The 16,002-nt window shown below is 35.4% G+C and overlaps 2 protein-coding genes and 1 non-coding gene across 7 annotated transcripts in view; all 3 read right to left on the bottom strand.

The window, feature by feature from the left end:
* Positions 1-1,894: 1,894 nt before the first annotated feature.
* On the bottom strand, positions 1,895-8,005 carry LOC106650800 (5-phosphohydroxy-L-lysine phospho-lyase). Its single transcript, XM_014369005.2, has 8 exons — positions 7,660-8,005; positions 6,981-7,094; positions 6,018-6,136; positions 5,604-5,838; positions 3,617-3,707; positions 2,633-3,067; positions 2,165-2,557; positions 1,895-2,090 (listed from the first exon to the last, which is right to left on the bottom strand). Exons 2-8 carry the CDS (start codon positions 7,043-7,045, stop codon positions 1,980-1,982), a joined length of 1,449 nt encoding a protein of 482 aa, XP_014224491.1. The 5' UTR covers positions 7,046-7,094; positions 7,660-8,005; the 3' UTR covers positions 1,895-1,979.
* Positions 8,006-10,667: 2,662 nt separating this feature from the next.
* Trnas-aga lies at positions 10,668-10,749 on the bottom strand. Its single transcript has one exon. It is a non-coding gene; the product is annotated as a tRNA-Ser (tRNA).
* An 816-nt stretch (positions 10,750-11,565) lies between these two features.
* Positions 11,566-16,002, bottom strand: part of LOC106649507 (zinc finger SWIM domain-containing protein 8) — a 31,795-nt gene continuing 27,358 nt past the window's right edge. For 3 of the 5 annotated variants that reach the window (XM_014366949.2, XM_023459422.1, XM_023459423.1), the window contains 7 exons: positions 15,129-15,774; positions 14,858-15,059; positions 14,443-14,780; positions 14,266-14,370; positions 13,813-14,198; positions 13,559-13,708; positions 11,566-13,492 (listed from right to left, as the gene is read on the bottom strand). In XM_014366949.2, the coding sequence (XP_014222435.1) occupies positions 13,426-13,492; positions 13,559-13,708; positions 13,813-14,198; positions 14,266-14,370; positions 14,443-14,780; positions 14,858-15,059; positions 15,129-15,774 (1,894 nt within the window). In that variant the 3' untranslated portion in view covers positions 11,566-13,425. The remainder of the gene's footprint in view (positions 13,493-13,558; positions 13,709-13,812; positions 14,199-14,265; positions 14,371-14,442; positions 14,781-14,857; positions 15,060-15,128; positions 15,775-16,002) is intronic. The other 2 variants (XM_014366965.2, XM_014366972.2) reach the window with 2 other exon arrangements.

Here is a 16,002-nt window from a genome sequence, read left to right as displayed (position 1 = left end):
GAATAAGGGAAGTAATACTGATATTTGAATTATCAATGAAGATTTCTTATAAAAGTATATTATTATAATCATGTGTATGTGTAATTTTCCCTATCTCTATAATTCAATTAAACCCAGAGAAGCACGATAATTCAAGGGTTCTCGTGATATTCTGTCCGTAAACAGTGAGAGTAACATGGTTTTTGAAACACAGTTAAAAGTACATTAAATAAAATTCATTTGTCACTATTTTGTTTTAATAACCAATAAATACATTAAAATTGTATTAAAATTAAACTCTTCTAACTGTGTATGAAATAATACTTCTACAGGGTCAATCAATTGATTGGTAAGCAATAAAATATTTTGCTAGTCTACAGTAGTGATGACCAAGTCTTGGAATTATAGGATACCATTTTGAGGATCCTGCCGAAAAAGCTGAATTTCTTGGAGAAAATTTAAAAATTAAGACGATAGTTCTGATAAACGGGTAAATTAGAATCAAAAATTTTGATACTTGACGTTTTGAACCTAGATAAGCATAAATATTATAGGGCCGGAGGCCAGGTCATTATTATGCGTCAATTCATCTAGCCACGCGCAAGTCTGCACGGGTAAGTTCATACGGACGGTTTTAAAGAGCGATAAATGCGGCATCATCCAGGAGTGAGGATATTCACGCTATAAATAAAAGCCTATGTGCAGCGTTAGGAGTCCTGAGTATGAGCATGCATAATGCATGATAGTCAAGCGAGTGGTAAGGAGCGAAAGAGAGAGAGATACTCTTGGGAGTTTCGAGCTGCAGGATACAATATATAACCGTCTTTGCTTTATACATACATATACGTATTTCCATGCTATTGTACGGGGCAGAAATAATATTGGCCCGAGAGATAGATTTTTAAAAGACGTTTTTACATCGACTTTTTAATATTTATTTTCAAAAGAAAGTATCGTTATCTCTATATCGGCTCAAAGTTCAAAAAATCTAAATCCAACTATATTTTCACACGATAGAAAGAAAAGTAACGTGGAGAACTCTTAGAAAGGAAAAGAAAGAAAGAGAGTGAAAGAGCTAGGGAGGTGTGTCACTATGTGATTTTATGTTTCGATTGAGTTAGATGGGCCTTTGTTATGCATCCACAATTCCAAAAGAGTACAAGTTAAAACTAAAACGCAAACATGTTTTTAAATTTAAATTTAAATTTTAGTTTTAATTTAAGAATCAACATATACGAAAAAGTAATATGCCAGAAAATTACTGAAAAAGTAAAAATTGTAATAAATCCAGCTAAGTTGAAATTAACTGTCTGCAATTGCGTGTTTCGAGGAAAAATACTAAAAAATCAAAATAAAATATTTTTGAATACATTTTTTATCCTTAAACATCAAGCATGAAAATATACATATAATAAACGAGCCGAGAAAAAAATAATGAAAATAGCTTTAATTTTTTTCAACCGATAATAGTCCTTTAATTAATACATTAAATTTTTTATTTTTTATTCCATTCATATCATTCGCAGGTAAAAAGTAATCACATATAAAAAAGTAATGAACCTAAAAATAAAGTTTCCAAAAAAATTCTCTGATTCATGGACTCGGCCTCTTATGGAAAATTGCAACCTCACTAGTGACAACTAATAGATGATTACACGTAAAAAGTAAGTTCTCGGCAGTAGTAAAAGACGAACAATTAGATTCAATTTTATATGTTTTATTGCAAAACCTTATTTTAGATTTTTAATTCAGCTCTTTGTGCCATAATAATATAAATCCTAAATTCTGTTATTAATTACGTACATAATATCTATTAGATATAATTTGCAATGTTACATATATTTCAAAAATTTAATTTAATCATAATAATTCATAATTTTATTTACAATATGATCCATGATGTATATTTACAATTTTAAATTACTAGTATAAAATATATTGTTTATACATTAAAATAGGTTGTTAATCAAAATTGATAATTTTTGCAGAAAATTCTTACATTAACTAGATTTAACTAGAACTGTCGAGTTGGATTTTGTAGATATTGACTCCATGTCCATTTTAACCGGTGTAATCATAGCTTTCAAAATCGTAGTAGTCGGTTTTGGTAGCTAAAAATTATAAAACGAAAAATCAGTATTGAATGGTTACATTATTTGTTGCAATACATTTCAAGCTATCTTACCTCTTCAGTCTCGACTTCTTGAAGGATATCATCCAAGCAAGCGACAAAGTGATTAGCGTTATCGATACTAAAAACCATTGGAGGCTTGAGTTTCAAAATATTGTAATCCGGACCCTCAGAACTAACGATGATTTTCTCTTCTTTCATTCGATAAACGACGTGTTTAGCCTCTGCTGTTGCTGGACGGCGAGATTTGCGATCCAAAACTAACTCGATGCCTATAAACAAGCCTACACCTCGAACATCTCCGATTATTGGTCGACGTTTGGCCAACTTTTTCAATTCAGAAAGCAGATGGTCTCCAACTTTTCGGGCATGTTCTTGAAGATTTTCTCGTTCAATCACTTCCATAACAGCATTGGCGATAGCGCACGAAACTGGATTTCCTCCGTACTACAAATAAATTAAAAATTAGATTTAAGAAAACAAGAAGAGAAGTCAAGAGAGGAATTTTTTCAATCGACCTACCGTATTGAAGTATTCAACTCCAGTACTAGCAAATGCACGAGCGATTTCCGGAGTTGTGATAACAGCCGCGACTGGATGTCCATTACCCATGGGTTTGCCGCAGGTGACTATATCAGGAACGACGTCCTCGCCGTACAGCTGAAAAGCCCACATGTGACTGCCGACGCGACCGAAACCCACTTGCACTTCGTCGGCGATGCAGACTCCACCAGCTTCACGGATGTGCTTATAAACATTGCTGAAGTAATTCTTAGGTGGCAAAATCTGTCCACCAACGGAGATGAGGCTCTCCGCGATGAAGGCGCAAACGCCCCGACCTTTAGATTTGATATCTTCGCAGATGGTCTTGACATCGTCGGCATATTTCTCACCAAGATCTTCATTGGGATAAATATCATCACGATATTTACCGCGGTAAACATCGGGGCAGGGTGCCTATAGATTTATCAAAGAAATATTAGTACTTTTTTATAATTGTAGTAATCATTAATTCACTTTTTAAATAAACCTTAAATTGAATGCAGGTTTAATGTAAAATCAAACGTAAAAATTTGAGTAACCGATACTGAATTTTATTTAAGTAACTTTTGCACGAAATCTTTATTGAAAGTTTATGTATCGGTATAATGATTCTTTTTACACCCTGCACAAAAAATCCATGAAAATGAACTCCTATAAATTACTTTTAAATCAAAAATGAACTAAAAATACCTAAATTGAACACGACTCAAATGTTAAAATTAACATTTTACAATTAATTTATTTTTGACCTTACAACTTCTCGAAAAATGTATATAAATTAAATCATAAGTAAACCCACCGTTAGATGGAGAGTACCTTTAATTTTGACAACTTTCCCATTCAAGTTTTATTAATTTTAAGGCTTACTAAATTGAATTATTTTACGCATGGAAAAAAATGTTCTCTACTTTTACATCAATTTCGATGTAAATATTTTAATGTCTTGAGACAAGGTTTACTCACCACGTGTACGTGTTCCTTCTTTCCACTTTTTAAATGTGTGAACTTGTAGGGTGATATGTCAATGATCGAGGTCAAATGGCCGTGATAAGCACTGAAATAGCAAAATCAATAAGAAAATTAATGCATGCATTGTTGAAGATTAAAATTTTAGGAAATTTCTCTATACAAAATAGGGTCTAGTTAGATCCGCTGAAAAAATAGGTACTCGCACAAAAGAAATAGAAAGCTTAAATTAAAATAATTTTCAATGGCTACGCTAAGAGATAATGAAATATAAATCTGTAAAATAATTCTTCAAAAAGTCAATGTTAGCATAAAATTAGTACCAAGTAAAAGGGTCTGCAATATAAATAAAATATAATCATTAATTAATGCGTATGATTTTTTCACATTTGTAGACATTTCACAATTACTGAAACTAGTGAAAATTTTTAATTTTGTATTTGAAAAATAATTTTCTAATAAATGTATAGTACTATATAATTCTACAGATATGAGAAAAGCAAAAAAAATCTTGAGTATGAAACCTAAATATCTTCGCTTGAACCATCTAGGCCTGTAATAATATAATTTTAAATTGAAAAATTACTTATGGTCTTGAAAAATGTTCTAACTGAAATTTCTGACAAAACAGGGCATTAACGAAAATATTTATAATTTCACTTGTCATCATATTATACAAACAACAATAGGCATATCCATGTCAAAGTTTTGAAAGCAACATAAAAGATATATTTCATAATAAATCAAATGTGCCACGTACATTGGTGTGATTCTCCAAGCATCGGCAGCATCAACTAAACAATGACTTAATCTTTTTTGTTATCATTGTTTTTATCAATCGGAATTAGTTGTTTAGATCGATGAGATCGTTTGCGAATCGCAGACTAACATCTTGAAAGATTTTCATTGAGGACAATTGAACGCACGATTTACATTCCATTTTCCAATCTAGATAATTTATAGCCTATTTTGAACTTTTCTTTCCAATGCGCAAGGGTTACACGAGCTGCAATCAAGCAAATTAGAGCAATTCCATTAATGGGTGACCTCTGACTGATAATTGTGTATCGAAGATATGCAGTGGAAAAATACAATAATATCAATATTGTATCAGAGCTGCGCAAATTTCCTATGGGGCTAACTTTTCTTTGTTCCATTTACATAAGTGTTCTTCAGTGATATAAATAAAAATGTTTCAAACAATGAATGTGATTATTTTTACGCCGCAGAGATAAGATTGATATATGTATAGTGTAACAACTCGGTGTTTGAATTTACTTAGAGCTTATATATAGAGTCATGATAAATCTGTAAATTATAAGAGCATATATAAATTATAGCAAATATTTTCTAGCCAATATTTGATGTAAACGTATAAAAGAATATTGCAATATTTTTTATTATTTACAAAGCAAAGCGTATATGGATGATGTCGAAGCGCGGAAAAGTCTCCATCAATATTACATCATCTCGGCCATCAATAATACGTATCAAAGTCCCGGAGCATACGTGGCAAAAGTCAAAATTAATGCAAAACTATGGGGGAAAGAAATGGAAAGAAAAGCCTGCTTCTATCAGTAAGAGGATGCTGCTGCTGCTGCTGACACCACTGACTCCGCCGCTGTCGCACTTTTGTCGGTGTACCACATCCGAGAAACGCGACTTGGGTAGCGAATAAGAGATTTACTCCATTGGCTAGGATATATGTAGCACGTGATCCTTGCCTGATGGCGTTGGAAGCTCAAAGCGAGCTTGCAACACAGTGGATATACACACGGCGCTGCACGTGCATGTGGAAAGCGTATAATGCCCGAGCGTGGCTTTGGAAGTTTATGCAGCTGCTGTCGGGTGCATCAGGCAAAAGACTAACTCGCTTAGCGGATTACATCAAGAGAGACTTTATGTTTTTCGTGTACGCCAATGGAGTTCATTATAATAGAACTTAAATTAACTTAAATGATGTCCAAGTCGGAGTAAAACTTACTGGTCGATGCACACGGTATCCTTGTTACCAGTGTAGGTCTGAGCGAGCCTGAGAGCCAAGTCGTTGGCCTCGCTGCCCGAGTTGACCAGGAAGCAGACGGACAGCTTTTCCGGCAGGGTCGATGTGAGGCGTCGCGCGCAGATGACGATATTGTCATGCAGGTAGCGCGAGTTGGTCGACAACACGGCCATCTGTTCCTGTCCGGCGCGCACCACGTCGGGATGGCAGTGTCCAACTGTAGGGAGAGAAAAAAAAACGTATTCAAAAATCGAGCGCGCTCAAGCTGCGTCGGTAAGGTAGGTTTCGCGTGCCGAGCAGCTACCGCGTGTCAGTTCGGACAAATGTGACAATAAGGTGAGCCAAGGTCGAGAGCTCGCAAGCTTCGCGAAGCGCCTTCCAACGCTTTAAACTTACCATGGGCCACATTGTTGATGCAGTCGAGGTACTCGTCGCCTCTCTCGTCGTACATGTACTGGCCCTTGCCTCGAACGATCTTCAGGGGGTTCGACTTGTAGAATAGAGTGCAAGACTCGCTGAAAAAGAAAATAGGAGAAGATCTAGTTAGGCGCGTGCTCGTCGTGCGTATTTTCCTATTATATCGTGATATGCACGCGCGCTCGTTATATTTGGCCAAGTCGATCAATGCCAATGACGCAGTTGTCGGGTGCGCGAGTTCTCATCTCGGCTCGTCGCTTGCGTGTGCAGCGGAGATCGTTTGCACCGAATTGAGTCGTAAGTAAAAACGGCCGCAGTTGAAACATTGTCCGAGCTAGATGCTCTAGATCCAGTGCGTTGCGCAAGCCCCGAGTGCGAATTTGCAAACAGCGATAAGCGCATGCAAACATCTTCGCTAATCGCCGATTCGATAATGATCGCGCGCATATGTCCTTTTTTCCAAATCAACTTTAGCGAGCACTCAAGATCGATCTAGCCGATTAATTGGTATAGATGGCCATCGATCTGTTCAGATGTGCTGATAACGAATGTAGGTGTAGCTCGAATTCGATGAAAAATAAAAGTTATAGTGGACACGTTTATTTCTGTCATCTGTCGCTCACCTAGCCACGTGCGCTATAGGCGATTGTGTAGCATGTTACAGAGAATGACAGAGGAGAAAGTGACCCGAACTCGCCCGCCCACATTTCAGAAAGATCACTGCCGCTCGAACCGATTATAATATACATACATCTATTTGTCATCGGCTCGTGTTACGACAAACTCGACGAAGATTACGATTAATTTTCATGGCTTTATTTCTTATGTAAATGCTTATCCGTCATGCTGCCTTGAACAAGAATTAATTGTATAACGCACATGCAGCGTCAACGCGCGAGGTAAACAAAGTAAATGGATTTTTAATACGCCTAATTAACTTACCCAATGTAGCGTTCGCGTAGCTTGAGAGTCTCGCTTTTCGGCATTTGTTCCAACGATTCGGCCATTTTTCAGCTGGATTTTTCAAAACCCGATTACTGGATACAGTTGAATTACCTGCAAAGTGCACAATTTTTCAGTTAGACTATTAATTTTTACGAAACTAGGTCAAACGAAGAATCGTCGCAAAAATTTATAATTAAGGTCTTTGCAAGAACCGAGGCAGAAATTACAATTTTTAAAAACAATGTGCTCGTCGAGCAAGAGCTAATGGATTAATGCGCGCGTTTTTATTCTCACAGTATATTGTCGAGTTTAAATTATCACGTGTTAATCTCGCTCGTAATAATCAGCGCACTTCACCGAGTGGCGCTTGCAGCGTGTTGAACGAATGCTAAACTTATCAATTTTTATTATCTCATAATCATTCGGACCAAAAATACGATTTCGAACCAACACACTAGACACTCGTGTTTTTTGAAATCCAAAAATATTCTACGTCTATTTAAATATCTGAATAGACATAAAACTGTCGCGCTCACGCGGTCCAACAAAGTCATCATATAACTTTGTTACTATTTGAAAAAATACGATAATTTAATGTAATGGATTTTGTGAATCTCCAGTGGCGGGTTGAAAAAAATAAAAAAGTTCGTTTGATTAATAAAACACAAAAACTTACCTTGGGACTCCTAGTCGAGAGTAGCTCACAACGAGCCGAGCACAAGGATCTTGATGCCTCGGCGTTCGATAACAAACTATCAGCTGAGCGGTGGACGCAGCTAAGCTCGCGCCTCTTGCGTGACGTCAAGTTTGAAAGGCGCTCTGATTCTGAATCCCTTCCGTACAGCCGAAATCTCCAAGTCCACTGAGAGGCATGAGATGCGCGCGCGCACCCCCGCTCCGGCTTGGTGTCTAAAACACGCGGCCGCACGCGCAGCCTTTTTCTCTCATCTGCAGTAATTCTCTTTTTTAATTTGACTTTGTCGATGCTACTGGATGTACTTGATTGTATGGAATCTCTCCATTCGTTTTTCTGGGAAATTTCCCGTGCGAGCCTCAATGATTACCGAAAATATGACTTTTCCGAAAACCCCTTTCACTTTTGAATCGATAGCAGACATTTCTTTCGAATGAAAATTTTTCCAAGTTACCCGTATTTCATTACTTTTTTGTTACTTAATATTCGTTTAAATGGTCGTGAAAAATATTGTCGTTGAAATGAAATCGGATGGTAATAATTATCTTTCATAATATTGACAAATTTTTTCTTAAATTTTTGTCAAAAATCTAATTAATTTTGAAGTTTTAAATAATTTTAAATTTTCAAAACTTTTTGATTTTTGATCACTAATTAGTTAGAAATATTCTCTTTGAAGGAAATTACAAGGATAATAAATTTTTTAAATTTCTCTTTTTTTAAAGAACGGCAAATTTTTTATCAAAACACCTGCAGCAATCTTCTATACCGTGCTTTCGGACGTACCATCGAAAATCAAAAATGCTTTGATGCTAATTCGAAAAAAAAATTTTAAATAAACATTTCAACGATTAAACTTATGTATAATTTTGACATAATTTTTCTTTTTGGTGATGAAGTAATATTTTTCAAAATGTTTTATTTTCATTTAAGATAAATCCAACCTTTTCTGACATTTTTAAAAAATTTGAATGTGAAAAAGATGTAAGTTTTTAAAATTATAACATAAAATAGTTTAAAAAATAGATGTTTTCACAAAGTAATCAATTTTTGGTAACTATTTCCAGGTGCAATAATGTTATGGTGAATTAATTTATTTGCTCAAGTATATTTCGATGATTTTTTGGCAAGTTAAACATCAAGTATATTAGATAGTACGAGCGACAGTGTATTCATAATGATTGACAGCAGCTCACCTCGCATGGAGTTATAATAATAGAGTAAAAAAACATTTTAAAAAACTTTTGGGGCTGCAGAACAATGAAAGCCAATCGATGAGGTAGTCATGAATGCTTTTCAAGAAACGATATCGCCTCTCAGTTAAGCTCAACACTCGAAGCTCGAATGAATCGCAACGCACGTGTTCACGTGTCACATTTTCATTTATGACAATAGCATCGGCGACGCACGTGCTGTATTTATTCCGCAGCTAACATGTAAATCACGATATGCACTGGAACTAGTTTCTTTTATCTCGCTACACGTTGACGCTATGATTAATCTAGACAAGTGCAAATATTTTGAACGTCTCTATGTATGCGCTCGAACGACTTGGCTAATAATTAATACTGCGAACTGATTAGAATGTAATATTGCGAAGCCGTTAATTGCATCATGCTCGCGAATCAGAGTGCAAATGATACACGATTTCTATAAATATACACAAACGAGTTATTTTTTAACTTTTATGCGCGATTTGAATCGGCCTGCACGCGAGTGTACAACGTCGATGTAGATACAAAATTTTCCGCTGAATATGCGCAAGAGTACAAAAGCAAATAAATTTAACCAGTATACGCAGTTTATCGTCGTAATGTTAACGCGAGAGAGTACATTCGGTGATTTGATATTTATCGAGTGCATACGACATGAAAAATTGTAAAAATTTTCGTCAGCAAATACAACGGTCGAGCTCGTAAGAGAAAAAAGAAATTGAAGATGAAAGAAGCCTTTTTCCTGGTTCGCCAGCGGCCTTCTGGCGACCGTCACGCGCTCTCTATCGTACACACATCGTTTCCAAATATTATCACTTGCGCGATAATATAAAAACATCAAACTGATTGACATAATCCGACGAGCGTATATAATATGTAATCGAGCAAACGTCATCGAACTCTAAATTAGCCTAGCCACACAAGGCGTATACATAAGCGTGTGCGATCGAGTGCATTAACACTTGGAAAATTTATCTCTTCGACAAATTTCAGTTGATCGATGAGCGTATACGTGAATGCGCCACTTTGGCCCTTGCGTAGAAGTGTATAACACCGTAAATACGAGGAAGAAGAAGAAATTTCCATAGCCGCTTGTCGCGTGTGACTCCGTAAATGGCTCTTCAATCTGCTCGCGTGATTGTACTGGTTTATTTATTGAAACGTATTGATCCACAGCGTTTTTTTTATATAATTCGAGTGATGATTCTGTTACGCTGTTTTTATTAATGCTCGACTCTCTCGAATTAAAAAACAACACTTCTCTCAAATTTAGGATGGAATCTTGATTAAGATAATGGTCATATCTTGATTTGAATTTTGACTCGATCCGTGGGTCGTCGACTCTTCTCTGATCAATGGAAACTTACACTATATATTGAAATTATTAAAGTTCATCTAAAGGCGTTCTTGTTCATTTCACTTGGATTATAAAAGCGGAGAAACAATTCCATTTCCTGCGGCGCATTTGCTGATTCTCCATGGAATTATACTGTGTTACCGAACGATAAGGAGTCGAGTAAAAAATTTATTTCTCGAGTGCACTTGCCAATTAATATATTGATGTTATGTTACTTTTGCTATACAACTTTCTATTGATATTTGATTAATAAAACTCTACAATTGAATTTTAGTTGAACGGTAAGTAAATATGTTCATAATGGCCTTTTATAATAGTAAGCAAATAAATAAAGTTTACATCAGAAATGTGTTATTTTATATTTCAGTATTTGATAAGAAATATAAAAAACTCGTTTAAAAAATGTTCAAAAAAGAATTCGCAGTCGGTAGGACTCGAACCTACGCTCCCAGAGGGAATCTGATTTCTAGTCAGACGCCTTAACCACTCGGCCACGACTGCTGCTTGAAACTTGATTCGATTTTATCTTACAATACACTCTTGGCCTCTTAATAATTATTAGACTGGTCCATAATTCCCAAATTTCAAAAATTTCATCTGACAACTCTTAGATCACTAGATTATGACTTAAAAACAAGAACTAAACAATTTCGAAACACGTGGCAAGTGCTTAAGAGACCTTGCCTTGCTAATCGAGGTTTTCACCATTTAGACCGATTTCCAAGGAAATATTTTTTCCTGACTTCAAGTCTTACTGAAACAATTATTTTACCACTGAATACTTTGAATTTGATTGCAATTAAAAGTCTCTTAATGCTTTTAGAGTTAACTTATGACCCGTACAAATATTTTGTTCATATTCAAGAAAATACTTTTATATGCTATGGGACAGTTAAATAATATTTCAAAGTGCGCGAAAAACAATAACAGTGAACATATTTCAAAATTATTAAAAAATGTATTGGCGATAATGAACTCATTTTAGTTTTCTAGACATAAATTAGTGATCTAAAAGATCGATGCAAGAATATTCAAAATTTCGAAAATAATCACATGTGTGACCTTGTTATTAAATGTAATCCAACTGCTTTTTTAAATATGATATATTTAGTTTACGAACTGATTAGAATGAAAAACAAATAAGGCAACAATAAATTTTCGGTTATACTAATGAAAAATTGATAAAATGTAAATTATTTCATAAATAAAATGTATGAAATTTTTGAAAAAAAAATTTACGTTTATAATCTCTTAATTAATAATAATTTTAAAAAATCGAGCAATGAAGGATCATAGGCATTTAATGAAAATTAACTATTCAGATCATGAATTTTATTATAACGCAGTGATGACGTATACACAGAAAAGGGAAATATAAGAATATATAATAATGATACTCAAAATTGATGATATGTAACGTCAATCAGAATCATACCATTATTAATACCTCGTTAATTCAATCATATGTTTTAAAGAGTTTCAATTAAAAATTACAGAGATCATGTTTTTTTCGATGGATTGTCGATAATGTGTGACACAAAAAGAGAATGATGCGATCGTATATAATAATAATATATTATGTATAATTTTTATTATAATATACGTAGATATATTTATATAATATATATATTTTTATAGGTGTATATATATATATATATTTATATTCATATAATTCATATTCATATAATCTATCTATTTATCGTACTACATACGAAATACGGAAATACACGAAGTCATAAAAATTAAATTAACTTTTTTTATTTTCATCGAATCTTTTCCGAAGAACTTATAACTGAAGGAAATTGGTTTTCGATCGTCTTATGGTGTCTCGAATTACTTCGAAATACCTAAAAGAGGTGATAAGACTCTGCTCTTTATTGCGCAAAAAGTGTTTTAATCAGATTTTAATGTTCTCTTTTTTCTTCGATTTTACGTAAATATCTCTATGCTTATAAGCAGCGCACCAACCAACTCGTCGGAATTTTTTATATTTTCATGGCATTTATAAATATAAATAGACATCGTGTCGATATTAAATTCATTTTTGTCGTTCTTTGTTTACAAAAGCGAAACAAGACAAGAATAATTCATTCTATCTAAGAGATTTCTTCTCAAAATAATTATTTTCTACCTAAATTTGACTAAAAACCACTTTATTTAATAGTATCGTAATCTGACTAAAATGAATGAATGATAATTTGATGATGATTTAATGTGAGAGCATGGAAAGTTGTTTTTAATGAATCGTCTTTCATTAATGACATTTTACCCCAATTATTTCTCTCACATTAGATGAATTTTTGATTGATTGTTGCGTATAGATTTGATTCGAATCCTTTATTTCATTCTTCGTAATTATTATCCTTGATTTTTTCTTAAAATTGTTGCATTATTTAACGATAATGCAGATTATCAGTTCATTTTTTAATTGAATCATTCGTTTTCTAAAAAATTAAATACATCCAGCAGGTCTCGACTGTTTTCATTTTATCTAAGGTTGATCCTGTGCACAGCAGATTATCAACTATACGCATTTAACTATACTCTGTGCAAGATCATAAAATATCAAAATAAAACTTATGAATCATTTTTGTCAGTCTCAGATATTTCATAGAAATAAAATCATAAAAAATTTTGTAATTCTGATTACAATTTATCAAAACATCTAAAATAATCATTTGATTATTGAGTGTAACACTCGTACTTGTCTAAATAATGGTATAAAAAACGATCGCGCGTAATTACAAACGATCCAGTCTTTTCAATTCGTAATTTAACTCTAATTTATAATAGTCAAGACCTGCGAGAACATATTGAATTTCACTACTGCAACGTTTGGCTCTAAGTTGTCAAGTAAATTAAGAGTAATGAACACTAAAAAGAAGTATAAGAGAGAGTGTGAGAAAGAATGATCGATGCTTTTATAAGATGATATTATATACGGAAATTTCATCGTCGCTCTTGCTGCTGCTCGACGAGATTACCCGTCGTATGTCTTCGATGCATGAGCCAATTGTTTTCACGACGTCTGTTGTTATTGCTGTTACTACCGCTGTATGAACCTATTTCTAATTCATCAGCCGACGTTGGCGCAGAATTTGATGTATTACTTGCACAATGCGCCGACGATTCTTCGACTGCGTGCTGTCGGTGAGCTAACCAGGGCTCTGTTTTGTGTCATTTGCCATTCTGCTGCAAGGCAGCATTTATTTGCATCGAAAGTTCCTTATTACACGATTGGGACCTAAGAATTTTTTTTATTAATTTTTTACCATCATGAATCATATGTGTTAAAGGTCAAGATTTTTACCTTCTGATTGACTGAAGCCATTCTTTAAATTGTGTATGACCTTCAGGTGTGATTTGAAAAGCAGCTCTAGCAGCACAAACTATACTGGCAAATTCTTCATAGTCGGAGGACATCAAATGATACAATTTTTGATGCATACACTGAATATACCTATAGAAAATGAAATAAAAATGTAACGATTTTTTTTAATCAATTAAAATTATTATTTTTTTAGAAAATTTGAAGAAACAAGCAACAGCGCCTTCCATACTTACATCTGCTGACATTTGTGCACAAGAGGTGCTAGCAGAGCCGATCTGAGATTCTGTATAACGAGGGCAGGATTATTCCTAGACAAATAGTAAGCAGCTTCGACTGCAACGTCGTGTAGGACAAATGGACTGACGATACTGTTAACGACAGTAACGCACAGCTGATGAAGATACTGTGTACCTAAACGCTTAGAGACACGCAACATCCACTTAACATCCTCGCCATACGGTGGGTTACGGGCGTACTTTGCCTGAGGTCTATCATCATGCACTCGTCGTGCTAAGGTCTCTAGAGCCAACATTCCAACGCGATAAGCTGCTACCAAAGCTCTACATTGCTGAGGCGTGTACGTTTGATTGTTCTGCCGATGAACCTGCTGCGAAACATACTAAATTGCAAAAATTTGTACTCTAATTTCTTAGAAGTATTGATGAAAATATTAAAAAAATACGAACTTGTTGCTGAGTGCGCATAGCTGTCATGTTTTGCTGAGGAGACATCATTGTCGGACCAGGTAAACCTGCTTGCACTGGCATGCCACCTGATATTCCAGGCTGTACCTACGAAGTCATGAAAATATAAAATATGATAGTTTCAAAATCCTTTTTCAGATAGTTATAGTTGTATCTTACGGTAACCGGTATCGGTTGCTGCATAGTGTACATATGCTGCGTTCCAGGTGGAGGATGAACATTCACAGCTGTAACAGTGGGCATTGGTGCGAAGAAATGTGATACCTGAGGCTGTTGTGCTGATTGCGTGGGATGATGCGGATGTTGAGGAGGCAGCTGCGGATGTGGCACAGCAGCGGGGTGACCCATATGAGGAGGATATGCCTGATACATTTGCATATTGGGCGGTTGCAACGGTAAAGCTACTCTTATTGGTGGCATCGAACAAGCAGCAAACGGTGGACTAGTAAATTGAGGATGTATCACAGTGGTATACGGCACTGTGTACTGCATTCCTTCTGCAATATCCAAGTGAATATTTAGTTAAAGTTTATAATTTATTAAAATAAAACTTTTAAAATGTCGGTATAGTTACCTAGTTGCGAGGCCGGATGTGCATACGTTTGAGGTGGCATGGGCGGAGCACTAGTTACAACAACTGCTTGAGCTTGACCAGGCATCATTTGAGCAGCACTCATATCGACGGGTGGACCAGGCTCAACTATTAGCTGACCATTAGCATCGAGTTGCAATGATTCATGAGGCATTTCATCTTGTTGTTCTCCACCAGGGGTATGCTGCAAATCAGTTGATTATGAATTGAAATTATCGTGGATATAATTAGTAATAACTTGTCAAAAGCTTACCCTCAAATACAACTCGTACCAATACTTGGCAACTTGAAATAATACTTCAGGATATACCCCACCGCCCTTAGCGGTTGTTTCGACGGTGATACAGGCTTTTTCCAGCATTTCATCACTCTGTTCTTTACACTGTAAAATAGCCCGTTGAACCTCGTTGAAATTTAGCGCATGAGCATGGGGGAGACAAGATAATGCTAGTTCAGCAGCAGCTTTGACCATGTTTGGGTCACTTCCTCGACTACTTTTATCGGCAATGCTAACAGCCTCGGGTGGTGTCAAATGACCCTCCCAACTATCAATCAAGAACCAAATGGCTGGTGCTCCAATCTCCATGGCTTGACCAGTTATCCAACTGACATGACTTGAATATGTTCGGCTTAACCAGTTATGACTAACGCAGTTATGAAGTCCTAAAGCGTATAAACCGAGTTGAAATGCGCACATGTGTAGAGCTCTATGAGGCCCGTGATGATTTTGACTGGTCGATGCTTGTGTGAAAAGTGACGTCGAACTATTTCCACCAGCTTTGGTTAGGACTGTTTTAGCTAATTCACACATAAAGTGAGCTCCAGCCTCTGATGGTTGATTTGGTAGAGATGGCTTAGCGATAGCTGCTCTTTTACTCTTGTACCTGTGACGAGATGTACTGATATGAAACATAAGGTAGAGTTTGAGTTCTAGAAAAACATGAATAAAGTGCTATCCTTAAGGATACGAAAGTATGGCACAATTCGTTTAACATCTGATTCTTTTCATCAAGTTTTAGTGCAATACTTTTATTAGTAAAAAAGTCATTTAAGGATGCTGTTTTTAACACAACTCAAAGGATCAATTGCAACAACTTCCAGATGTAAATAATGCGGACAAAACAACA

The sequence above is a fragment of the Trichogramma pretiosum genome, unplaced genomic scaffold (genome assembly GCF_000599845.2).
Source record: "Trichogramma pretiosum strain Unisexual culture from Peru unplaced genomic scaffold, Tpre_2.0 scaffold57, whole genome shotgun sequence".
NCBI lineage: Eukaryota > Metazoa > Arthropoda > Insecta > Hymenoptera > Trichogrammatidae > Trichogramma > Trichogramma pretiosum.
This window is presented reverse-complemented; position numbering and strand designations above follow the sequence as displayed.

Bases quoted from the DNA above. Each gene is read 5' to 3' on its own strand.
- LOC106650800 (XM_014369005.2), bottom strand. From the start codon at position 7,045: ATGGCCGAATCGTTGGAACAAATGCCGAAAAGCGAGACTCTCAAGCTA. The intron at 3,068-3,616 runs GTGAGTAAACCT...ATAAATCTATAG, and splicing joins AGAAGGAACACGTACACGTG to GCACCCTGCCCCGATGTTTA. The intron at 2,091-2,164 runs GTAAGATAGCTT...TATAATTTTTAG, and splicing joins AAGAAGTCGAGACTGAAGAG to CTACCAAAACCGACTACTAC.